This window comes from Mobula birostris, chromosome 4 (assembly GCF_030028105.1).
Source record: "Mobula birostris isolate sMobBir1 chromosome 4, sMobBir1.hap1, whole genome shotgun sequence".
Taxonomy (NCBI): Eukaryota; Metazoa; Chordata; class Chondrichthyes; order Myliobatiformes; family Myliobatidae; genus Mobula; species Mobula birostris.
The window spans coordinates 33,386,254-33,413,753 of NC_092373.1; the positions used below are offsets into that span (position 1 = coordinate 33,386,254).

The 27,500-nt window shown below is 41.2% G+C and overlaps 1 protein-coding gene across 2 annotated transcripts in view; it reads right to left on the reverse strand.

Annotated features, from left to right (window-relative positions):
• The window catches only part of meltf (melanotransferrin), a 91,358-nt gene extending 69,833 nt beyond the window's left edge, over window positions 1-21,525 (reverse strand). Inside the window, exons 1-6 of one of the 2 annotated variants that reach the window (XM_072255115.1) lie at window positions 21,166-21,525; window positions 16,087-16,244; window positions 8,418-8,517; window positions 7,063-7,248; window positions 2,528-2,684; window positions 1,525-1,592 (exon numbers count right to left, since the gene is read on the reverse strand). In XM_072255115.1, coding sequence (XP_072111216.1) covers window positions 1,525-1,592; window positions 2,528-2,684; window positions 7,063-7,248; window positions 8,418-8,517; window positions 16,087-16,244; window positions 21,166-21,220 — 724 coding nt within the window. In that variant the 5' untranslated portion in view covers window positions 21,221-21,525. Of the gene's footprint in view, window positions 1-1,524; window positions 1,593-2,527; window positions 2,685-7,062; window positions 7,249-8,417; window positions 8,518-16,086; window positions 16,245-16,840; window positions 16,861-21,165 lie in introns of those variants that run through there. The other variant, XM_072255116.1, reaches the window with a different exon arrangement.
• Between the last annotated feature and the right edge of the window lie 5,975 nt (window positions 21,526-27,500).

Sequence of the window (27,500 nt, forward strand, 5' to 3'; positions counted from 1 at the left end):
ATTAGGAAAGGATATACAAGTACGGGAGAAAAGATGACTTCATGCAATTACATACAGTCCTTGGCGAAGCCTTCTCAGGGATATAGAGTACAATATTGGTCTCCTGACCTGAAGGAGGACATACTTCCTGATAGAGTATGATTTAGATTCACTAGACTATTTCCAGAAATGATGGGTTTGCCACATGAGGAGACGGTGAATAGAATAGAGGAGTCTGGAACTAGGAGTCACAGTATTAGAATAAAAGGTAATTGAGGATTGAGCTGAGGAGAAACTTCTACACACTGAGGGGAGTGAAACTTCAGAATTCTCCACCTGGAGGACAGTAAAAGTTTCTTTCCTGAGTTAATTTAGAACAGTGATCAGTAGATTTAGACATTTAAGGAATCGAGGGATCTGGTAATTGTGCTATATAATTCCACTGAGTGAGAAGGTCAGCTACAATAATGATGAATGTCAGAGTGCACTTGAACACCAAAATGGCCTATTTCTGCTTCCACTTTTTATCTTACTTTGGAGGTAAGTACTGTGTGAAGTGCTTACATGAAAAATGATACTCTAGAAAAGAAACAAACTAGTTGGAGAATGCAAATAGAGCCAATAAGGGGGCTAAGTCCCCTACTGATGGTTTTATGTCAATAGCTGTGGTGTGGAAAGCCCCAAAATAAAGTTTCTCTTGTGTGGCAAGGAAGGGTGAGGAAGAGTGGAAAACAATAGTGGGACTGATCTACAGAAGAGAAAACACAGCAGCATTCTTCAAATTCAGCAGTAACTAAAAGCCTTAACTGAAAATGTACCAGTAATGGACAGTAATGCCAACATTACCTAAATTTCTCTCATAATCAAAAACGTAAGAACTCATTGGTAGTCTGTAATGAGCTGGCATTTTATCTCTTAACTCATAGTAAACAATAAACTAACTGCATGAAGCTACAGTCACCATCTTCCAATAATCAAAGTGAACTTAAAGTTCCCTCAAGGCCACAGTTAAATGACATGCCGTCTCCCTTCCACATCCCCTTCACCACACCCTTGCCTCTCCATTTCCCTCGATTCTGGTTCAGATTCATTTTGGTGTGAATGGAATCCCAGTATTGCAGGGCTCTGTGATTCTATAGGTGCAGGTCAATGGGACTGAGCAATATCATCGTGTGGCACAGTCTAGACGGCCTGAAGGGCCTGCTTCTCTGTTGCAGTGCTCCATGACTCTATGCCAGAACAGGGACAACATGAATCAGCTTGAACCGATACAGGATATCCGACAAAGGGCAGCAACCGTGAACGCTGAGGCCATTCTTCACTGATTAAATCATTCTATATCATCTGCCAGGTATGAGACAATCATTGAAAAGGGGAGATCACAAGGTTTCTTTAGAATTAATGACAGTAGAAGGAGTGCAAGTACAGGCCTATTAATCAATGCTATTTGTTTACTCAAAACATGACGCAATTCCTTTAATGAAACACAAATCTTGTAGTTCATTTTAAAAAAAGGTCGGGGTTACATGCTACCCCATCACTCACCATCCGTATTATCCAACACAGTAGAATGTTTAACAAAGGCGACATCACCTGCATTTTCAGCTAGGCACCTGAAGTAAAAAGAAGGCACATTCAGAAAGACTAGAACATAGAAATGCTTTCTGATGGTAAATTCTTGAAGCTGCGGTATGTGGTAACTCTGCAGCTCACCTATCCCCCACCACCGTGCCTGGGAAGCACAGAAACGTCAACACAAGTAATCAAAGCCGTTCCATCTGTAAATGCAGTGATCATGCACAGCAAAATCATTTGCCAACTGTTTCATCTTCTCTCGGGGATCACTACTGGAGAGCTCATGAAAAAGTGCCCCTAATGTTAGTTTTTTGTTTCATCGCTGACGAATAGCCAAGTGGGAATGGTGTTGTAGTGGTTAGCGCAGCGCGCTACACTACCAGCGACCGTGGTTCAACTCCCGCCGCAGTTTGTAAGGAGTTTACATGATCCCCCCAACCCCCGTGACCACTTGGGTTTCCTCCGGTTGCTCCAGTTTCCTCCCGCAGTCCAAAGACGTACCAGTTGATATGTCAATTGATCATTGTAAATTTTCCTGTGATTGGGCAAGGATAAATTGGTGGGGGGGGGGTGGAAATTGCTGGGCAGTGTGGCTCGAAGAGCTGGAAGGGCCTATTCTGCACTGTATCATAATAAATAAATTCATGAATAAATAAAGAGCAGGCATTGCACATACATGTTACTAGTTCCAGTGGGAGGGCCGAATTGAAGAAAATTATAGTCTTCATGATGAAGGGCAATGAACAGAAATTAAGGCAGAGCTACAGCCACCACTGGAGGAGCGTTCGGGAGATGGACAAGACACCATCATCAAATTAGACCAGAGATTAATTTGACAGTGTGGTGTATAGCAATTAGCACTACATCACGTATTCACTCTTTAGGCCAGTAAAGTTATTTTTTTTATGACCTTTATAGTACATGTGTTATATATGGCTATAAAAGAAGCAAAAACAGTTTGGAAATGATGTACCTGAATGCTCCACTGTCACTAAAATATCTCTCACTCGAATTTTCCACACATTTGTTTTTTCCCCCTTCATCACCAACACACAGTTGGCAAAGACTTGATGGGAAATCCACACCCTGTGCTCCTGGGATGCAACTTTCAGCGAAGAAATCACTCACAGCTAGAAGGAATTAAGTAAATAATATCAGATTTTTTTCATATTCGTTATAAGAGATGTGAGTTTCACATGCTGAATTTAATTGCTCACCCCTAACTACCTTTGAGAATTCAGTGGGGAGTTATCTTCTTGAATCACTGCAGTCTTTGAAGGATGGGTTAAACTACAATGCTGCTGGGAGGGAGTTTATGGATTTTGACACAGTAACTATGAAGGAATGGCTATACATTTCCAAGTCAGGTTTGGACAGCAACTTCCAGATTGAATCCCCATGCTTTGGCTGCCCTTGTCCCTCTTTCCAGTTTATACAGGTCAGGGATTAGGAAAATATTTTTAAGAAGTCTTGGTGAGTTGCTGCAGTGCAGCCTGTAAATGGTTAAAAGCTGCTACTACTGTGTGTTTCTGGTGGAGTGAGTAATTGTGGAAGGGGTGACAATCAAGCAGCACATTATGCATCAGAATGTTTTGATGGTCTATGTTAAAAAAAAAAATAACTCTGATAACTGTTAGTTAAACTAGTGGCTTCCAAATATTAGTCTTGACTCCAGCCAGATTTTATTTTTTTATCCATTGAGAAACAAGTTTGCGGTGTCTTTGAAAGGCTGTAAAGGTTTCATTGCAGACTTTAAAACATAGTAAACTGGCTGTCCATTTTGCACAATGTATTTTCACAGCTAATTTTCACTAAATCAGTAACGAAGCTCCTGCAATGAATCAGGAACAGGGAAAGCTGGTCTCATTTTCAATTGCGAAATAGTGGTTGGAACACAGCATGCCTTAAAATTGCATCTATTAACACACATTGCTTAACAGGTAAGGCAGACAAACTGAGGGTGTGGACTGCCATCAGGGAGTGGGATATTGTGGCCATAATGTAAACATGGCTGAGAGAAGGCTGATTGATTAATGTTCTGGGATGCTGATAATTTCAGGGTGAGAGAGGAGCAGGTAAGCCTGGGGTGGGTGGGGGAGGGGGGAAATGTATTAATTTCTTTGCTAAAGGAAGACATTACAGCAGTTCTTAGAGAGGATATTCTTGAGGGATAATCCAACGAGACCATTTAGGTCAAACATAGAAATAAGACGGGTATGGTCACCTTGGTAGGGCTATATTGTAGACTCTCCCCAATCATCAATGGGAACTTTGTAGGGTAGTGCTACTGGGAGCTTGCTATTTTGGCAGCATCAACTAGGCCACCAAGAAGCCTGGATGGGGCAGGATTTGTGTGGTACATCCAAAACTGTTTCCTTATGCAATATATTGAGGAACCAACTTGGAAAGGAGCAATGTTGGATCTCCTCCTAGGGAACCAACTAGGCCAGTGGTCCCCACCCTCTGGGCTGATATTTATGTGCCGGCAGCACCTAATTAATTAGCTGGTTTATTTTGGCTTTTTTCTTAAAGATATGCTGGGTGCGTCCCGGCTACCGCTGCACCCCTGCATTCTTCGTGGATTGGTATCAGTCTGCGGCCCAGAGGTTGGGGACCACTGAGCTTGGCCAAGTAACTGAAGTGGTAGTTGAGGAGCACTTGGGTTTCAGTAGCCACAATTTTATTAGTTTTTAAATAGTTATGGCAAAAGATAGAATGGGTCTACTGGTGAAGGTCTTGAAATGGAGCAGGACCAACTTTGAGAGCATTAGGCAGGATCTAGCTGACATCAAATGGGTGGCTATTTAAAGGCAATGAAACACACTGGCAAGTAAGAAGGTTTCAAGGAGGTCACATCAAGAGTTCTGGAGTAGCATGTTCCTGTGAGAGCGAAGGGTAAACATACCAAATTCAGGGAACCGTGACTGACAAGAGATATTGATGTTCTGGTGAGGAAAAAGAAGCAAGCCTACATCATATTTAGGCAGTTGGTACAAATGAATCCCTTTAGGTTTAGACAAAGATTAAGAGTAGGCTTAGGAGAAAAATTAGGGGAGCAAAATGAATTTGGTAGGCAGGGTTAAAGATAATCCAAAGAAGTTCTTCAGACATATTAACAATAAAGGAACAACTGGGGAGAAACTACGGGGTCATGGACCAGAGGAACCTGGGAGTACCAGTGCACAGTTCACTGAAAACCACCATCCAAATAGATAGGTTGGTGAAGAAGGCTTCTAGCATGCTGGGCTTCATGAGTCTGGCCGTCAAGTTTAGGAGTAGGGACATATACAAGTCCAATCAAGAGAGGCATGGATAAAGTGGATGGTCATTGTCTTTTCCCCAACATTGGGAAGTCCTAAACTAGATGACACAGATACACGACAAAAGGAGAGAGAGATATACAAGAAACTTGAGGAGGAACTTCTCTACACAGAGAGTAGTGAGTATCTGGAATGAGCTGCCAGTGGAATTGGTTGAAGTGGCTGTATTTGCAGCATTTAAGGGGCATTAGGAGGGAGGGTTTAAACATGGGCAACTGGGTTAGCAAGGAGGATGTTATGGCCAACATGGACCAGTTGGACTTGCTTCTGTGCTGTGTAATTCTATGACTTATGGAAACTGATGTGTATATCAGACTTTCATTAAGGTCTAGTTTCTCCACCCATGGAAGGACACACTGAAATTAGAGCAGGGGTTCCCAACCTTTTTTTATGCCATGGACCCCTAACATTAACCAAGTGCTTTGTAGACCCCAGGCTGGGAAACCCTGAATTAGAGGGAGTATGGTGAAGTTTCACCAGCTTGATTCCTGAGAAAGAGGGCTTCTCAAATTAAGCACAATAGTCCTGGAGCCTCTCATGTGTAGAAGAATGAGAGAATTATTGTTAAGTTTAAAGGATAGATGCAAACTTGATGTTTCTCTTGGTTGGAATTTCAGGGACTGGAGTTACAGCCTCAGTGGGGTTGGTCAATCTGAACTATTTTCTGAGACTAAACTTAAAACTTTTCTCTTGTTGTTGCTTTCTTTTCCTTCCTTTTCTACTTACTCAGCAACGGATATTTGCTCCAAACATTCTTCTATCTTCTTATTTTAGTACACCCACAATAAGTAGATTTTGCATTGAGAGATTCACCCTCACCCCGATCCCACTCTGCCCCACCTTTCCTTTGATCTTTTCAAGGATACCAGGCAGGTAATATTCCTTTGGGCCTGCCTCACATGCGTTAATGAGCAAAGGGACAATGACTTCGCAATGAAGGTTCTGAGCTAGCTTCACCCTGTCTATACCATAGTTCAATGAAAAGCTGAATGAAAGCTGAAAACTAATGAAAAGCTGAATGAAAGCTGAAAACTAATGAAAAGCTGAATGAAAGCTGAAAACTAATGAAAAGCTGAATGAAAGCTGAAAACTAATGAAAAGCTGAATGAAAGCTGAAAACTAATGAAAAGCTGAATGAAAGCTGAAAACTAATGAAAAGCTGGACCAACTATTGCAAGACCTACAGCGACAGTCACTATGCATCAACTGGTAATGATTATGATTGCAACTGTCAGCTGCATCTTCACTCTCTCCTCCTCTGTTGTCTCCAACACTTGGCAGCTGGTTCTTTTTTGATGAAAGTGTCTCAGCAAGACAAATTATTCATTGTTCTCACTGGTACAAATTTTCAGCCTTTGGATAAGAGTTCATGTTTCCCAAACCATCAATGAGGTTCTTGCCTTCACATTTAATTAGTAGCTACTTTGTAATCCAAACAACTATTCTAAAAGTCAAAATATTAACAAACAATAATCCTGACATTCCTGGCCCACAACCTAATTGCCAATACTCCCACATATTTAAGAGTAAATTTCAGTCCAACAATTTTAACCATCAACCATTGTGAATAGTCTAAATTGTTCAGTCTAAATTGCTCATTGCACTTGTGCGTATGGCAATAAACTAGATTTTTGACTTTGGAGTTTTCTAATCTGCTTTGTGGTGGATTCTCAGACATTCTCAGCATGGGGCAAGATATCACCCAGGTTTTACGTAAGCGATGGAACTGTGCATAATCTAACAGTTGTAGTATTACTTAAGTAATTCCCAGCTTTCCAATTGCTATGTTCTGGTCAGTTACTTAGTGACAGGGCCTATCAAAATGAAAAGAATGCAATATGGAAGGACTAGCTAAATGACAAAAGGCAACAAAACAAAATCACTAGAAATTAAACAGAAATAGAGGATGCAAGGGATGAAAATGATGGATGTGGTGAAGAGGAAGAATGGACAAAAGGCAATCAAACGGGTGAAACAATTTATGAAGGAGAAGCAGGTGAGGCAGACAGCAAGACAGAGACAGAGTAAAGGAGGTAAATTGAAGGAGACTGAAAATGACAAATGGGAGGCAAAAATAGAAACAAGTAAATGTCTTCTGATTGGTAAGAGAGAAAGTAAGGTAGATATTGAACAAAATGGATAGCAACTTTCAAAATAACATAAAATAGCATTTAAATATGAGCTTTACCTTGTGAAAATTTGCAACCCATCACAGATATCTTCCTGGCATTAATCAGATAACCAATGGGAACCTTCCATCCTGCTGCTGTACTAAATCCACTATGGCAGGACTTCTTCATTTTCAGATTGTTGATCGCGGTTGAACTGTCAGATTTTCTAACAACAGCTACTGCATAATAAAAGGTTCCAACTTCTAAACAAAAGAGAAAGAAACAAAAATATAAATTAGTAGCAATGTGAATCAAGGCTAATCTAATAAATATTTAGTTTCAAGTTCTTGGAATTTTAATAATATTGCAATGCCACACCAAATATTAGAGAACTTGGCACTATCATTAACTCTTGAATTTTCATTTGAAAAGTGGCAGAATTGAAAAAAAAAGTCACAAATCTAACTTGCCTTTTATTGTTTATCTCCAATTTTAATGGAGGTGGGAAGGCAACAGGTTACCAACCTGTTTCAAGGAGGCGGACATTAATTTAAATACTTGAATGAGACCATATACCTGAGATTGGTGTAGGATTATTCAAGTAGGCGCAGACTCACTTGATCAAAGGGCTTCTTTCCTGCTCTATGACACCATGATTATGTCAGCAAATGTTTGAATGAGCACCTGTGGATGATCAGAAACTCACCAGGATCACCAATCATTCATGGCTGCTCCCCAGCTGACTTTTGCCGACTATCATTACTTGCCAGTTTATACCCCAGCCTCTCCCCTCACATTCACTATTCCAGCAATCCAAGCCTCACCTCCACAAACACTGGCTGACAAAACTGATTATTGAGCAGACAAAAAAAATGTAAAGTCTGTGATTGGACCACCACTCTTCTTCCCACCACCAGCCTAACACCAGCTACATCTTGGAGTAGGTTAAAAGGTCAGCACAACATTGTGGGTCAAAGGGCCTGTACTGTTCTATGTTTTATGTTCAATGTTCCTCACCCCTTTACGGTCAGAGGTGCTGATCCCAATATATGCTGTAGTTAAAACATCTCAGCACACAAACTTCACCCTTTAGTGTTTAATCAGCTTTCCCATGTAACACTGTAAACAATTAAAGATCTCCGGATTACTACTCCTGTAACAAAACTATCTGCAATTTGTCCCTTTGACGTTCTCCAGTTTCTCAAATCTTCAAGGCTAGAGATGTGATCTCCCCGATACACTTCCCCCACTCACAATTCTGTGGCTCCCTCTGTACAGCATGGAGTCTGATGCAGCTCTTAAATAGAAAAGTTTGATCAGAGCTCTTCTTTACCTGCATAAAAGTGAATTGTGTGGGATGCAAGTATTGGGTGTGTGCAAGTAGTACTTCCTATTAATGTTAAATATCTTTATGTTTTCATATGTGCAATACCTTGATCATATTTCTCTGCAACCACAGGCTTTAGTTTATACTCCCTTGCAGCTTGATAGAGGTCCCCAGCATCCAAAGAGACTGCATCCGCTTCCTTGTTCTGTTAAATGATGGAAGAAATTTACCAGTTGAAACTTCCTTATTTTTTGAAAAATAACTAATAGTAACAGGTTTTGCCTGTGTCATAACAACATAATTCAAGACTGTCGTTTTTTTCACAGACTTATCTGAGAAAATTCCCTTATCTGACCAGTTCCAACTGGTTTGCAGCATAAGGAGGGAACACAAAGTCTCCAGTCTTTTATGCTTTTACTTGCCCTGAGTCTTTTCTCACTAGCTGTTGTGTTACTTGCCTTGCTGGTAAATATTGACTCAATCTAACCTGTACTATGACAAACATCTCATAAAATGGCTGCAACCATAAGATTTGGGCCTCATTCTTGACTTCCAAGGAACCTTCTGGATGATATCTTCTCCAGATCTAACAACAGCTTGCATCCCTAACATTGGTCGGGGTCCTGTTCAGGGAAGCCCATTTTAGACAATGCGGTATTAGGCATAGCAGATGCTGTGAAGGCCTGCTGCTGCGGGAACAACCTGAAGACAGCTTTGGCTTCTCAACAATGAAAATCCCAAACATGTTGAGATGAATGTTGCATTTTGTTGGCTGCCTGTTGGGGATCTACAGTATGTTAGAAGCCAGAACAAAAATCAAGACTTGCTGCAAGTATTAACATTCAGATTTGATCTTCCCTAGAGGCTCCACACACTCTAACTTTGAAGCATCATTTCCTAATTTATCACCAAGAATAACAAGGCCATTGTACATGAAGGAATATCACTACCTCCAAGTCTGTTGCAAGTCACTCACTGTCATGACTTGAAAATACTGTCTGTGGCAACTTTATTAGGTACATCTGCTTGTTAATGCAAGTATCCAATCAGTCAATCATGTGGAAGCAACTCGATGCATAAAAACATGCAGACACGGTCAGAAATATGATCTATGCTACTTTGACCACGGAATGATTGTTGGTGCCAGATAGGGTGGTTTGAGGATCTCAGAAACTGCTGACCTCCTGAGGTTTTCACACACAATCATCTCCAGAGTTTACAGAGAATAATGCGGAAAACAAAAACATTCAATGATCAGCAGTTCTGTGGGTGAAAACACCTTGTTAATGAGAACTCAGAGGAGAATGGCCAGACTGGTTCAAGCTGACAGGAAGGCAACATGGACTCAAGTAAACATATGTTACAACAGTGGTGTGCCGAAGAGTTCAGCCTTTAAGTGGATGGACTACGGCAGAAGGTCATACCTGGCTCCACTCTGGTACCTAATAAAGTGGCCACTGAGTGTATCTCACCATTCTATCATTTATCTAATTCCAGATTAGTTAACTCTATCTAACAGGACTGTGGGTGTATCATCTCCGCACTGACTGTGCAAGTTCAAAATGTGGCTCAGCTAGGGAGGGGAATTAAATGCTACCCTTCCCTGCAATACTGTAAATCAATGAATTTGAATGATTGATAATGTCAAGCCTGTGCAGGCAGGCACCTCCAGTGTTCAACCAGCTAACAGGAATCACCTGCCACTCGTTTCCAACTCATCACCTGCAGCCTATTTAAACCCATCCCTCATCCACAGTCCTTTGTTCACCCATCGAACTGGTCAGCATCAACCAAATGCTCCTAGCCTTCAGTTATCTGCTCTCCCTTGTTTTGCGGCCATTCATAGATTGAGATTTTGCAGTTGACTGGTAAAATATCATTTGCTGCTAAAATCATGCTCTACCTTTGTGACCGATGAAATGAGTTTCCACCTGTATATAACTCCAGTTTACAGTTGTTTGGCTGGGTTGAGGTTGCCTGAGTAACACAAGTGTTATTAGCTGAATGATGTTGTTTACAGTCAGAAGTAACTTTTCCGTCTGGTTTATAGTTCGTAATGTGGTTAGCTGGAAAATCTAAATCATCCTGTTTGCTTTCACCAGGAGACACGAATAAGCCACTTATTCTTAGTGCAGATATTATATGACAAATAGGTTATTCTGTTTTATTTGTTGGGGACCTCCAGAGTGGGAAGGTAAGGAAGTGCTTCATTCACATGGCATGAAAATATCTAGAGGGCAAATTTAAACTCCAGAAAATGGGCGTTGGTTTGAGGGAGGTAACATTTTTAAGAATCAGATTTGATCCCACCCTACATCCTTCCTTCCACTTTAGCTGAAGAAGTGGTCTGAACAGGACAGACAGCCTAACTTCTCTGTACAGAAAGATTACTCAATTAAACCAGGTTGTTTGCTTCAGGTTTCATCTCTTCTTCAAGATAAACCCAGCAGCTAAAGGCATCGGCCGTCTGGTGTTTGGAAGAGTTTAAACAGCCTCTCAGCACTGCTTGTGGTCTGTGGAAACTAGAATTTACCCACTGTATACTTAGCACCCTGCTCCCCAAATTAACCTGCTCTTACTCTCTGGGTAGACTCCGTCCAGGTCACTGTAAACCCCCGCATTTCAGCATCATCCCACCCTCACAAGCACCATGACCCTCATCTCATCTTCCGATCCAGCTCCACAACATTGTGATAACCCCACCTTTGCTCTATAGAAATCGCTGGTCTAACACACATTTCTCCTTCCATTTTCTCAATAGCATTTGTTTCTCTCCCCCCCCCGCCCCCAAGTGAAGGAGACAACATCACAAGCATCAAACACAACATAATTAATGGAATAAGTACAAGTAAATTGTCGTTCTGAATGGGAAGTGTATTTGCAGCTCTGGGTGGCAGGACAGTAGGTAAAGGCAAAATGTTGTAACTTTTGAAGTTGCACTGAAGGTGTCAACAGAAGACGAGTTGAGTATTATCAGAAAAGGATGAGTAAATCCTGGAAGAAAACTCTCTTCAAAATGCTGAAACGGAAAGGGAAGATAGGCTTGATGGTTGCGTCAAGCTAGAAATCTTGGAGGACCTATTGAATGTGGTGGAGTGGAAGACAGGTCGAGGAGAACTGTAGACTGGGGTAGGAGGAGATTCAAGATTCAACACTGTTTATTGTCGTTCTTCAGTACACAAGTGTGAAGGAGAATAAAATGATTGTTACTCTGATCCAATACAGCATAAAAATACACCATAAGCATAAAAACATAATAAATATAAATATAAAAGCAATCCTATAAAACAAAATTTATCAGTAGCTGTTGAGTATGGCAGTATACACACAAGAGTAGCTTATATTCATAGACTGACCGAATGTACATAAAACAACACTAGGGGCACGAGGCTCTGAACACAAGGTGACTGAGAGGAAATGGAAGGGGGACAGTAGGAGAGTGATTGTGTCTGTATAGATATGAGGTGAGCGTAGAGTGTAAGCGTAGAGTGGCAATGCATGGGGAAACAAAGGGTGGTGAGTGAGTGGTGGTGGGGGATGGTGGGGTGGGTTAATGGGTGGTGAAGGAGTAAAAGTAGAATTGAGGTTCTAAGAACAGATGTGGTTGTGAGCCTTCTCAGATATGATAGAGGGAACCTGAAGGAGGAAAAAAAAAGGAAGACTTATTAGAAACACTGTAGTGGAAAGTGGCAGAGATGCAATGGAAACACAGAAACTCGGAGAATGGCATGGTTCTCACAGGAACTAAGATCGGACTTGCAAAGCCTGCTCTTGTTGTTTTAAAACCAACAGAATCCTCACTCAGGATTCACCCTGAGCGTTGATTCCCTGTTGGGTGGGGAATGTAACAGAAGAGACTTCATCTTTTGGTCTTTTCAACTCTCCCTTCTTTCTCTGAAATTTAAGTCTTCAGCTTTTCTCAATTTTGACATCAGGACAATACAAATCCATGTCTTTCGTCATACCAGTAGGTGGTTGCCTAACCTGTTGAATATTTCTCAGACGTAATTCTACAGATCAATAGTGGAGTCAGTGTCAAACTTTACTGTCTGTTTTTGTAAACTGGGATCTTGTTGTACTCGCACATTTTTTTTAAATTGTAGAATCTAAATATTGTGGCCTATTTTATTCAATTTTAATTCAGAAATCTCAATGAATTAATTCATATATAAAAACAAACTGCTTAAGGATAAAAAGTGTGCAAATGTACCGTACATGGGAACAGATTTTGAAGTTTGCTTTAATCATTCCAGATCTGTCAACAAAAGAGCTAACTATGATTTTGGGCCATGACCTCAATGATGTCGGGGCGACAGGATGCAGGATGTTAACAAGCTTCTTGATATAGCTTGCTAAACTGGTGCCTAAGGACATCAGGTCACTTCACCTGGCATCAGAGCAACTGTGGGAGAGCACTGTAATGGAAGCCAATGTGGCAGCAATCTAAATCATTTTACATGCAGTACACCTGAGCACTCTGGTCTCACTGGTACTGCAAGAAAACCAAACTATATCTCTAAGGCCTGGAGAAATAAACAGAGCATGCACAGACTAAGCTCCAGCTATTCCCCATACCAAAATGTTAATCTAGGTCCTAGGATCCAAGTTTTCATATTGAATTGAATCTATCACCCGAATCAGGCATTCAGAGTCCAGGTACGCAATAAGGGAATGAGACAGGGAAGGTGATAGAAGTTTACATAGAACACTTCACATCTAGTGATCATAACGTCTTTAGTTTCAAGGTAATTATGGAAAAGGACAGGTCAGGTCCTCGGGTTGAGATCCTAAATTGGAGAAAGGCCAATTTTTGATGGTATCAGAAAGGATCCGACAAGTGTGGATTGAGTAGGTTGTTTTCTGGCAAAGGTGCACTTGGTAAGTGGGAGGCCTTCAAAAGTGAAATTTTGAAAGTACACAGTTTGTATGTTCCGGTCAGAATAAAAGGCAAGGATAACAGATTTTCAAGAGACATTGAGGCCCTGGTTAAGAAGGAGGTGGTGCATCACAGGTATAGGCAGGTAGGAACAAATGAGGTACTTGAGGAGTTTAAGAAATGCAAGAGAACAGTGAAGAAGGAAATCAGGAGGACTAAAAGACACAAGTTGACTATAATAGACAAGGGAAAGGAGAATCCTAAGAGCTTCTACAGATATATTAAGAGCTAAGGTATAGCAAGGGACAAAATTGGTCCTCTGCAAGATCAGAATGGTAATCTATGTGTGGAGCCAAAAGAGGTGGGGGAGATCTTAAGTGGATTTTTTTGCATCTGTATTTACTGGTGAGACAAACGCAGAGTCTATAGATGTGAGGCAATTCAGCAACGAGGTCAACACAGGTTACAGAGGAGGCAGCGTTTGCTGTCTTGAGGTAAATTATGGTGGATAAATCCCCAGAACCTGACGATGTGTTCTCTCAGACTCAATGGGAGGATAGTGCTGAAACTGCAGGGGTCCTAGCAGAGATACTTGAAATATCCTTAGCCATGGATGAGGCACCTGAGGATTAGAGAATAGTTAATGTTGTTCAGCTGTTTAAGAAAGGCTCTAAGAATAAGCCAGGAAATTATAAACCGGTGAGCCTGTCATCAGCAGCAGGAAAGTTACTGGAAGATCTTCCAAGGGTCCAGACATATAAGTATTTGGATAGACGGACTGATTAGGGATAGTCAGCGTGGCTTTGTGCGTGGTAAGTTGTGTCTAACCGATCTTATGTAATTTTTTTGAGGAAGTTACCAGGAAAGGTGATGAATGCAAGGCTGTGGATGCTGTCCACATGGACTTTAGCAAGGCCTTTGACAAGATCCCTCATGGGATGTAGGTGAAGAAAGTTCAGTCACTTGGCCTTTAAGATGGGGTAATAAATTGGATTTCCAGAAGAAGCCAGAACGTGGTTGTAGACAGTTGCTGCTCTGACTGAAGGCCAGTGACTATTGTGGTGACAGAGGGAATGGTACTGAGTCCATTGTTGTTTGTCATCTATATCAATGATCTGTACGATGATGTAATAAACTGAATCAGCAAATTTGCGATGACACCAAGTTTTGGGGGGGAGGGGGGCTCTGGTGTAGTAAGCAGCAAGGAAGACTATCGAAGTTTGCAGCGGGATCAGGACTAGCTGAATAACTGGGCTGAAAAATGGCAAATGGAATTTAATGCAGACAAGTGTGAAGTGTCACAAACACAAGAAAATCTGCAGATGATGGAAATCCAAAGCAACGCACACAAAATGCAGGAGAAGCACAGCAGGCCAGGCAGTGTCTATGGAAAAGAGTAAACTGTTGATGTTTCAGGCCAAGCCGTTTCATCAAGAGGGTCCTAATGAAGAGTCTCAGCCCAAAACATCGACCATTTACTCTTTTCCATTACAGTTGCTCCAGCATTTAAATTGTGAGGTATTGCACTTTGGAAAGACCAACGGGGGGGGGGGGGGGGGGGGGGTCTTAAATGGTGAGCAGTAGGGCACTGAGGAGTGTGGTAGAGCAGAGGGATCTGGGAATTTCCATAATTCCTTGAAAGTGCCATCCTAGGTAGATAGGCTCATAAACGAAAGCTCTTGGCACATTGGCCTTCATAAATCAATGTACCGAGTACACAAGTTGGGTTCTTAATGTTGAAATCGTATAAGACATTGGTGAGGCCTAATTTGGAGCATTGTGTCCAGTTTTGGTCAGCTACCTACGGGAGAGATGTAAATAAGATTGAAAGAGTGCAGAGAAAGTTTACAAGGATGTTGCCAGGGCTTGAGGACCTGAGTTATAGGGGAAAGATGAATAGGTTATTCCCTGGAGCATAGAAGAATGAGGGGAGATTTGATAGGGGTATACAAATTGTGTGGGCACGTGGCCAAGTGGTTAAGGCATTCGGCTAGTGATCTGAAGGTCGTGAGTTCGAGCCCCAGCCAAGGCAGCGTGTTGTGTCTTTGAGCAAGGCACTTAATCACACAGTGCTCTGCGACCACACTGGTGCCAAGCTGTATGGGTCCTAATGCCCTTCCCTTGGACAACATCAGTGTCGTGGAGAGGGGAGACTTGCAGCATGGGCAACTGCTGGTCTTCCATACAACCTTGCCCAGGCCTGCGCCCTGGAGAGTGAAGACTTTCCAGGTGCAGATTCATGGTTGTCGCAAGACAAATTGAGGGGTATAGATAGAGTAAATGCAAGCAGGTTTTTCTGCTGAGGTTGGGTGGGACCACAGCTAGATGTTATGGTTCAAGGGTGAAAGTAAAATATTTAAGGGGAACATAAGGGAGAACCTCTTCACTCTGAGAGTGGTGAGAGCATGGAACAAGCTGCCAGCGCACGTGGTGGATAAGGGGTTGATTTCAATATTTAAGAGAAATTTGGATAGGTACATGGATGAGAACGGTATGGAGGGCTCTGCTTTGGGTGCAGGTTGATGGGACTAGGTAGATGAATAGTTTGGCCCAGCGTAGAAACAGGCCACTTGGCCCATCTATGGTGCAGTGTTCTATGATTCTATGACTCTAAGTCGCATTAAGGTTAATGGTTCTGAAAAGCCATTAATACGAAATTATACCATCTAAAATTATGTACTCCCTTCCTGAGAAAAACAAGACCATTGACAGGAGTTACTTGCAAGCATCTATCAGTGTTAATGTTAACACTAAAATGACTTGCTTTTCATGTAAGACGTAATTTAAGGAAGTAGTTGAAACTCAGAACCAAAGTATTTTAATAAAACATATCTAAATACAGTATGCGGTTAACCTTTTTGAGAAAGAGTTTTAGGAACAGGAGAAGGATAATCATACCGCTATTTTTTTTGCACAATCCATGGCCGAGTCTCCAGTAACACAGGATATCAAGGGTTGAATTTTAGCAGATTGAAAAGCTTCCTTCATTTGGCTACACTTTTTCATCTCAGGAGGAGAAGTAACACACCATCGGACCTCTGTTAGTCCACTTGCTGCTGCAGAGATTGAAATATAATTGATCAAATCACATTAATATCACAAACTGCATTTCAATATTCATTGAAAGTAATTCTTCCAATGACAATGCTTCAACGCAAGACATGTAAAACAGGAAAATCCACTGTTTTGGAGGGAACAATGAAATTATTCTATGTTTGTACAGTAATTTTTTTTAATCTGCAAGATGTAATGAACAGCCTAGTTTTCAGCTAATTATACAGCACAATTCTCAATCAGTCAGAAGTGATTCTAATACTTCCTTTGCCCACTCATCTATAATTTAGCAGTGCAATTTGATAAATTTGGCAAGTTTTGATTTTCAAGCAGTGATTCAATAAAACATTAAGTCACTAGTGACGTTATCAAATTACAGTAATCAAAGTTCAAATCGCCAGCAATTTAGCAATACATGGATATGGAGCATTTAAAAACCGATCTTTGCCTGTGTCCCTGGAAGTAAAAACTGGTGACTGAAAATTGTAACTATAGATCCGAGTTCTCAACATTCTACATTCTTGACAGCCACATGGTGATTTGTGCCCTTTAAATTCTATTCAGCCAATATACTTTCCAGTTGTTGGTATTCTCATACCGAATAGGCCTCGTAGTAAAACGGTGTTTATACATCTTACTTCAACAAAACTAATGAGGATTTGTCACACCATTTCTGTACCTGGCTGAAGCTTTACAAATATCTGACTTATTAAGCATTTGCTCTGCCAAGAATTCATTAAAAACCATGACAAACAACAAAGTTAGTCTTAAGTCACAAGCCACCTTCCTTGCTCTATTGAGTCTTCGGCAATATAAATCAGAATAACTTCTATGCTAAACTTTGATGTCTTTGTGTAAGTACAAAGTGTGCCCCATTTAACCTATAGGGCAATTAATTCAGAACACGTATCAATGGCAAATTTAACTTAAAATTATAACCTACTCATGATGTTTTCCCTTTTATATAAATTTAGTGTAACTTTGCTGGATGCAAGACAACCATGTTTACATGAAATTCCATCTTAACATCTAGCATTTGATTGAAATACTATTGAAGTGACAGAAACAATTTTGCATTGAAGTGTTACATGTCCAGATTCTCACTACTCACTGACAAATGCTTCAAATCACATTTTCCCCTCCCTTATCATGTGCCTGAGCATGTTGTAATAACATGCTACACTGCTCCTTCATAAATCTACTTCAAAATCTTGGAAACGTTATCAGTAAAATGGTAGAAAAGAAATACTCTTCCATGCACAAGGGAAAAAGTAAAATGTTGGAGGTATTGTAGCAAATCAGAAACAAGCACTGTAACAGGCAGTGCTGTTGAAGCCAGACTCACATGAGTCTGTTAATTTGAGAATGCAATTTCAAATTGATGACGGGTGTAAAATTGGCATTGTAAATCAGTCATCTGTTATATACTCAGTCCTATTTTTATTTGGTTGAAACTAATGTTGAAATTTCATTTGATTTTGTAATATGTGGTTGGGAGAATCTTGTTTATTTTAATTTTTTTTAGGCTCTGAGAGCTATACATCAGCATTATTACCATGAGAAAATAGCAGAGAGCTACCTTTGTGAATCTCTGCAGTTCTTCCGGTAAAAGTAATTCTGCTGTGTTGATGGGTAGGGAGTTCCGGGAGTTAAACCCAGTCAAAATGAAGGAATGGCAATACGTTTCTAAGAGTGGATGTTACACAGCTTGGAGGAAAACATTGGCAAAGAAGCGCTTGTAGCTCCTGTCTTCCTCATACTCAAGGGTCAAGGATTTGGGAGCTGTTATTGGAGTAGTGTTGCAGCTTAACTGAAGTGCATCTATATTGACATACGTGGCCATGATCCAACAGTGGTGTAAAGATGACAAAGGTTTACATTATGAGTGCGCTGTCAATCTACAATATTGCTGTGACCTGCTTGCCGTCAAGCTACTTCAGTGCTTGCAGGAAAGTGGAGTTATTTCACACACCCAAGGATCAAAACATGGAGGCACCTTCACAACCTCTCACAGCACCAGTGCCCCTGTGCTTTCAGTCAGAGGCTGACAGGAGAGCACCCTTCAGGAGGGTGAACCCACAGAAAGCATCCAGCCCAGGCAGGGTACCTGGCCAAGAAAGGAAAAGCTGTGCTATTCAACTTGCTGGTGTTTTCACCAATATCTTTAACCTCTTACGCTGACAAGGAAGCTTCAATTATAATCACGCCCAAGAAGAACGTAGTAACCTGCCTCAATGACTATCGTCCAGTACCATTTACATCCACAGTGATGAAGGACTTTAAGAGTTTGGGTATGAATCATATCAACTCTTGCCAGAGGAGCGTCTTACATTTGCTCCAATTTGTTTACTATCACAACAGGTCAACATCAGATGCCATTTCATCACCTCTCCACTCAGCTCCAGAACATCTGGACAATGAAGATGCATACAGTAGGAAGCTCTTCATTGACTACAGCTCTGCATTCAATACACTCAAAACTATTCAATAAGCACTAAGACCTAGGCTTCGATACCTCCTTGTGTAACTGGAACCTCGATTTCCTCACTTGCCGATCCCAGTCGGTTCACAGTGGCAACAGCATCTCCTCCACAATCTCCATCAGCACAAATGCACCATGAAGCTGTGTACTTAGTCCCCTGCTTTATTTGCTTTAAAATTATGACTGTATCGCTCCAATGTCACATTTAAGTTTGTTGATGACACCAATGTTATGGGCCGAATCAAAAGGGCGACGAATCAGCAGAGAGCAGGGAGGTTGAGAATCTGGCTGAGTGGTGCCACAAGAACAACTCAATGTCAGCAGAACCAAAAAACTTATGATTGACTACAGAAGGAGGAGACCAGAGGTCCATGAGCCAGTTCTCATCAGGGGATCAGCAGTGGAGTGCGTCAGCAACTTCAAATCTCTTGGCATCGTCACTTAAGAGGATCTGCCCTGGGCCGAGTATGTAACTGCCATTATAAAGAAGGCACGTTAGTACCTCTGCCGTCTTAGAAGCTTGCACAGATTTGCCATCAACTGAAACTTTGACAGATTTCTAGAGAGTATTCTGGCTGGTGGCAACACAGCCTAGTGTGGAAACACCAACGCCTCTGAACAGAAAACACTACAAAAGTAGTGAATACAGCCCTCCTCACCACTGAGCACATTTACAAGGAGCTGTGTCACAGGGAAGCAGCGGCCATCATCACAGACCCTCAACACCCAGGCCATTATCTCTTCTCGCAGCTTCCATCAGGAAGGAGATATAGGAGCCTCACGTCCCACTTCACCAGGTTCGGGAACAGTTATTACCCCTTGGCCATCAGGTACTGGAGCAATCACCCTTTTCAACTTTGGATGCTTTGCAGAGATCTTGGCACATCAGGAACTGTGTCACTTGCTGCAAGATACTCAACCTGCATCTACATGACTATTTCATTGAACTTTTGGTCAGTGATAATGTGTTACTATGTTGAAAATGAGGGAGCTTGACTTTGAAGTTATTTTTTTGAAGATGGCTATTGCCCAGCACTCCTGTTGCCTGTCACTTATCAAGACATGCCTGCAAATTAACTGGATCTTGCTGCTTGTATGGACAGCTTCAATTTACCATTAAACTGTGAACGAAACTTAACATTGCACAACATCCCCAGGTCTGACCACTGAGGAGGACCATTGATGAAAGAGTTGAACAATGCTTGTCCCAGAAGACTGACTGGAAGAATTCTTGCAGTGATGTCCTGGGATGGATGAATGATTTCACTACCCCCCCCACCCCAGCAACCAAACCATCTTACTTTGCATGAAGTACTAGTCTAACCATTGCAGTATGCTCCCCTTGATCACACAATGACATCAGTTACACTTTGGTTTCTTGATGCCAAACTTAGTTAAATGCTGTCGTGATGCCAAAGGCAATCACTTTCACCTCTTCTCTGGAATTCAGTTCTCTGCTCCCCATCCATTGCTAATGAGGCCAGGAGACACATGATACTGATGAAGTCCAGAGATGACTGATTCTCATGAAACCCAAGCTATGCAACAGAACAGGTTATCTGACAGAAAATTCAGCTTGAAAGTAACATTGACAACACCCTTCATTACCTCATGAGGAGACTAATTTGGTTCAACAATGGCACCTTTGTATTTCAGATTAAGGAGCTCATAAACAAGTTCTGCATCCAGTTTGGTGCCAAGACGACTTTTAGGTGCCTTATTCTTTTTACCTCATTTTTCCTTTTAGTCTGAAGTGGGTTAGAGCTAGGACACCGGGTATTTCGTAATGGACAAGATTTTAGCCAAGTAGGGCTGTGCCTAGATTCTGGTTTAGAAAAAACAGGATCTTGACGAACAATCCATTTATTGACAGAGTAGGTGCAAGTTCCTTGTATGGTATTCACAGTTTAGTTGTAGCTCTTGTTAGATAGAGGACTGTATGCATCAATCGCTCTTTGCCAGTCTAGATGGGAGTATGAGTCAGTCATCCCGTGGTGGCTATGAGTTTGTGTCAGAGTTTGTGTTAGTTTGTGGAGGCTTACCATATTTTTCTACTGCAGATTCAGAGTTGCATCTGATACTTTGAAATCATATTCAAATTTACCGTAACGTTAGCCTTGAATGTACAATCTACTGTGCAATCAAGGTAAGTATTGGTCATACAAAAATTCCAAAACAACATTTAGTAAATATCAGTCAATCCTAAATTCTTTCAATAAAAATTGATAAAAATACAACAATATTAACTTATTTTTGCTGTATATTTAACATTGATAAATACTGTGCTATAATAATTTTCAAATCCTTCGCTTCGATTTGTCCACATTCGCCCCCTCTAAACAGCCTGAGCATTATCGACTTTGCTTGCACCCTTTTCTGCCTTTTAGCCTCACGTTACAATCTTGAGTTTGGCGAGACCTGAAAGACTTTATTGTACTTACCCAAACTGAAGGTGCCGACTAAAATCCACACAACCCATCCAGTGGAAGTCTGCATGGTGCGTCCTGGTGAAGAAAGATCCCACTCTAAATTCTTCGGCTCCCTTTATACCGTTCACAGTGCACCAGCTTGAATTTGTCTGGTTAATGATTGTATGAAGAGGTGCTTGTCAGATTTCAGATTCGAACTTTCCTCAAATCATGTTGTCCGTTGGAATAGTTCGGAGATTTATTCGACAGTGCAGGAAAAGATGGATACCTTTCGTCCTACACCTAAAGCGCAATTTCAAGACCTAATTGTACATAAAGCACGGACGTTCATCTGTCCTCGACGATCTCGCGCGTCTTTCTGACTCAGATACACTACAGACTTTGTGTCCCTCTGACTTTTTTTTTAAAGGGGCACTCCTTAGTTCGCCGCAAATGTTGTTGTGTGTATAACAGAAAGAAAGCATATTGATGGGGGGCGGGGAATTCTGGATGAACTACAGTTGTCTTGCAATAAAAATAATCAGTAAATTGTGGGAAAAAGCGATACGCAATGAAACGTATTTACTATTATTCGTAAGAATTAAAAACAAATCTCAAAGTTAATACACCGTTCAAATTCATTATTGCTTCACATTTAATTATCATGACGTTGGAAATACGATCCTTATTCTGGATTCTGGTGTTTCCGAATCAAGCCAAACATACATTTTGTGTTGAAGACCAAGTTTTGTATTTACTTTTCTGGGTGACACTGACTGCAAAAACTTGGACACACACATTGACCACTTCCAATGACTACCTGTAAAAGCTGCTCACTCCTATGAGCTCATGATCAGATTTCTGAAATACTGTGCAGCTATCTAAAAAAAAGTTTTATTATGTAATTAAAATTAATCTTTTGCCTGAACAAAAATCAGAAAGTTCCAAAAGTCAGCTGACCGTTTAAATCACTTTAAATTCATTTCAACATTAACTTGAGGTTTGAGCGAGTTTGAAAAACTAACATTGGTTTAAAACCTTTAAACCAATCTGAGCAATACACAAAGTTACTGGTGAACGCAGCAGGCCAGGCAGCATCTCTAGGAAGGGGTACAGTCGACGTTTCAGGCCGAGACCCTTCGTCAGGACTAACTGTCTGTCTGTCCGTCCGTATCTTGTTTTACAGCGGTTGGCATCCAGCTTAATGGTGCATTACCGCCACCCTCTGCTCCAGAATGTGCACTAGACATACATTCTAAATCCCTTCACTCAATCGCGCGCACACACACACACGCACACACACACACCTGCACTTCACCCTCCCATCTTTGACCATCCTAGTATCCTATTCCTGCTTATTTGTCATATTCTATAAAAAAAACCCTGTACTCCTTAAAAATGCTAAAAATACCCGGACTTGTGCTCTCTCACCCATGCCCAGCAACCCTTTTAATGTGAATTCCTGCATCCCCAACTCCCTTAATTTATTTCTCATCATCTCTCTCTGTATCCCATACTTCCTGCAACTCAGAACTACATGTTCTACTGACTCCTCTTCCTGACATTCCTCACACAATCCTGTCTGGTGTTTCCCTATCATTTTCAATGTTTTGTTTAATGCACAATGCCCCAGCCTTAACCTAGTCCACACAATTTCCTCTCTTCTGTTTCCATTACCTACCCTAGTAACTGCAACACTCTTTTGTATTTGATATAAATGCCTCCCGTTCCCCTCCCTGTCCCATCTTTCTTGCCACATTCGGTTGACTTTTTCCCAGATTACACACTTAACCTCTGCTTTACTGATACTAATGTGCATTTCCACATTTTCTTTCTTTAACGCCCTCTTTGCCAACTCATCCACCCTCTCATTCCCCTTCACCCCTACATGTGCTGGAACCCATAGAAATTTTACCTGACCTCCCTGATTTGCAATTCTTGTAACTAACTGAAGGACTTCATAAGGTACATCTTGCTGACTGTTTATGTGAAAAGATCTTAAACTTGCTAGAACTGAGGATGAATCTGAACATATCAATGCTTTGGCTTGTCTGGCTTTCTGCACCCATTGCAACGCAACCAACACTGCCAGCATCTCCACTGTAAACACCCCTAACTTATTAGATGTTCTGCTGATTCCAATTTCTTTTGCTGGTATTACCACCCCAAACCCTGTCACTCCTGTTTCAAGTTCCTTCGCACCATCCGTATAAATGTGAGTATAATCACTATACTTTTCCATCACATGACAGTTAAATGCATTTACCAAATCTGTTTTATATCTTTCTTTCCTTTTTACCTCCAACAAATGCCAGTCTATGTCAGGCCATACAAGTTTCCATGGAGCTACAACCAGATAAACTACTGAAGGACTTATCCTCAGATCAAACACTCCACATTCTTTCGCGATATCATTCCGTACCCGACTAAAGGCATCCCTCTGAAACCTCCCATTTTCCCAGCACTCCTGCAACACTCCTTTAGTAGAGTGAGAATCATTGTGCCCCTGCAAGTTAGCCCAGTAGTTTGCCATCAGTTGCATACTTCTTAATTCCAAAGGCATTATTCCCATTTCTACCTGTAGTGCTGACACTTCAGGTCTAACTGAAAGAACAGCCAGTAAGAGATTTGAAAGTGGCAGGGGGAGGGGGAGGGATGGAGCCAAGAGCTGGACAGGTGATTGGCAAAAGGGATATGAGAGGATCATGGGACAGGAGGCCCAGGGAGAAAGAAAAGGTGTGGGGGGGGGGGGAACCCGGAGGATGGGCAAGAGGTATAGTGAGAGGGACAGAGGGAGAAAAAGGAGAGAGAGAGAAAGAATGTGTGTATATAAATAAATAATGGATGGGGTATGAGGGTGGGGCATTAGCAGAAGTTTGAGAAGTCAAACCAATTTGACCTGTTTTTCCAGTAAGAGTGAAGTAGAACAGCTTACTAACTAGCTTCACTTTGAATACCGAGAAATTCCCGATGGGGAGTACTTAAAAGTCCCAATCGTGTTGAGGGAAGGGGTTTAATCCGGAATTTACTGCCTATAAGGCTGCAGAGTCAATCAGGTTTTTCAAAGAGTAACTAACTGCATGGACACCCGAGGGAAAATAATTTGTAAGGCTAGAATGACAACATAGGGAAATCGTGATGAATAACTGCACTGCAGATCATAATGGACTCAGTAGGCTAATCATTCTCTTCTGTGCTATAATGATTCTACTACCGCAGGAGAGCAACTCATTCAGGAATATATCCAGCTATCTCACAGTGATAATTTGGTTTTACTCACATTGTCAGATTACGTAAACTGAAACCCTTTGACCCATCAAATCTATGGCAGCCCTGACAGCAATCTCATTAATCCTCTTCCCTCACTTAGCGCACTGGAACGCCCACTCTCTCAGGTCGATCAACAGGTTGATTCTCCTACCAACCACCAACACCATGGGTAATTTACAGTGACCAACCAAGCCACTAACTGATATTGTAGAAGAAACAGGGGTTTAATGTGGAACTCACTGCAAGGTGGCAGAATCAATCAGGTCTTCCAAAGAGAAATTAGCTGCGTAGGTGCCTGCCTACATAGTCACGATGAGAATGCCGCTCAACAGTGCACTCAGTTTTCACTTTGGCTCTTTTTTTCATCATCCAGAATCTTATTTCAGCAATAAGTATACGGGCAACTCTTCTATCATTATAAAATATGCCAAGGCACCTCAGAGACACATTATCATAGCAAATATCCCATCGAGTTGCATAATAAGGTTTTTGGACTCAGGAGGAAAATAAATGGAAAAAGTCTGGTGAGATTTTCAGACCCTAAAGTATAGGTAGCTGAAAAACACAAATGTTTAACTTATTCCTCTCTATCCGTCGATTGTTCATTCCCCTCCGACCTGCTGAGTCCCTTCAATATTTTGTGTGTGTTACTGTAGGTTAAACTTACAGTTCATTTCTGAGGGAATGCTATACCTTTTGGATGAATTAAAAGATCTCATAAACCTTTTCTGAAGAAGAATGGAGACATTATCTCTAATGAAGTGGCCAATGCTAATCCCTCACTAACAATACAAGAGTAGCTTATCTGACGGTTTATCACACTGCCGTTTGTGAGAATTTGCTTTGTGTGAATTGTTTCCTATATTACAACATACTCTTCAAAATGACTTCATTATCTACAAAATACTTGGAGTATCCAGTCATGAAAGGCAGTATATAAATGCTACTCTTCTCTCTTTACAGTATCAGATTCTTCTCCACTTGTTCTCAGTTTTTAAACTCACAGCAACTTTTCTGCTAACATTAGCATGAAATAAACTTGAACTCAGGTCAAAATCCAATGCACATTGATATGGTTTAAAAAAAAAATACATGCCCTATTGTAAATTAGTGAAGGTCTTTCGTAAACTGAGATTAGATATCTCCAAACACAAAATCATCATGGATCAGCATGAAATACCTTTATTCTTTCAGAAGTATTTCACAAGTTATATGAATGGTGCACTAGTACAATGAAACAAGCTTTCAGAGGTATTTAAGTGAAATATTGGAGAAAAGTAGGCCAGCCATTATTTGTACCATGAGAGGGACATGCAGGAATCCATACCTTTGACTGCTTTAGGTAGGGGCATTTTGAGCATACTAATTGCACATGTCCTCAACATCTTTAAAGATTACTTTGGGGGTGGTGGGCATAATTGGTAGAGGGTAGAAAGGAAAATGGTTCTGCTGGTTGTCATCTTCATATATACCAGCATCTGACTGACAAACAATTTAATCTGGCAAAGTTCCCAAAAATGTTTTGCTGCCATAAAACAACACACTTCACAACACATACATCAGTTATAATAAAACTGATTCTTATTCTGAGACCTCCAAGAGGACCACAACCTTGTCATATGGTTTGGAGGCTTGCGTGCCTCAGTGACCCAGGGAGCCATGTTGGCTGGAGTCAGGGCCTTGTGCCTTGGCTCTTGGTATGGGGGTCCCCCATGCCAAACAGTCCAAAGGTTAGAGGCCAGACTAAGAGTGGTCCACTGGTCCTCCAGGTTCATGGGTTCAGCTCAGGGATACAACCCCGACTGGTCAAGAAGAAAATTTATGGGAACAGCAATGAAGAATCCTTCTTTATCTGGGTGTAACAGTATGGACAGACAGAGACAGAGGACCTTCATTGCTGCCCTAAGTGCCAGTGCCATAACAGGCAGTAAGTTATTCTGAGAATTCTTCTACTTTGTCATCAAAAACACACCATGGTTAAAGCACTCCATTTCACATATACTATAAGCATTTTGTTTTCAACATGATGATTATATTATGTTTAAATCTCCTTTTACCTCACTTATGTATAAAAATGTCCGAGGAGTTTTCTTAAATTCTTCTGTAAAATTAAGTTTTTAATCAATCCAAATGTTGGGAGAGTAAAAGCAATGGAAGCTTAAGCAAGCAAAATATCCATTATCAGAAGTAGATTAGCAGCTGTTAAGGTCATAGGCCCTAAACTGGATTGTTGAAAAAAGACATGAATTTGCCCTTCTTTATCAGGGTATTTCATGGTTAAAGACCTGGTAGATTATGGAGAAAACACGTGACCATAAATGATCAGGTATTTCATTCATTTTGCAATCGATGGGATTAACCCTATCATGATTAACATTAAAAGACTCAGCTCTTCCAATACTGGATAAATCAGCGGGACAGTCAATTCCTCACTGAATGATGCAAATATAAAATAGTACTAAAATTGCCCTATCTGCAGCTGTCAATTTTCCTTAGCTTATTTATAGTTTGTTTGTTAGTTTCAGTAGCAATCTTTGTAGCATGGTTTCTCAGACATGAGATCCATTGATTAAAAACTCAGCTGAACCAATAAAAAATATAGCAGGTCAAAGACTGGGGAGTTTGCAGACTGAGACCAGCCTGCCTGACATCTCTGAACCTCTTCACCATCTACATTTCGCAAATCTGGACTGTGTTAAAATCATCCCTCCTTGCTTGGATGAATGTAACTTGAACAAAACTCAGACATTTCCAAGGAAAAAGCAGTCCTTTTGACTGGTATCCCATCCAACACCAAAAACATTCACAGTCTCAATCACAGGTGCACTAAAGCTGCTGTGCATACATATTCACAAAATGCACTGCAGTTAATCGCCAAAACTCTTCCAGAGCACATTCCAAACTTGTAATCTCTACCATCAAGAAGAGCATGGGCAGTGGAGATGTGCCTATCAGGATTCCTCCAAGTAACATACCATCCTGGCCTTCAACTATATCAGTGGTCCTTCATCATTCTGAACCTACATGCTGAACTCACTACACAACTCTGGGAGGACTCTCACCAGATGGACTGCGGTGATATTTAAAGGTTGCAGAGC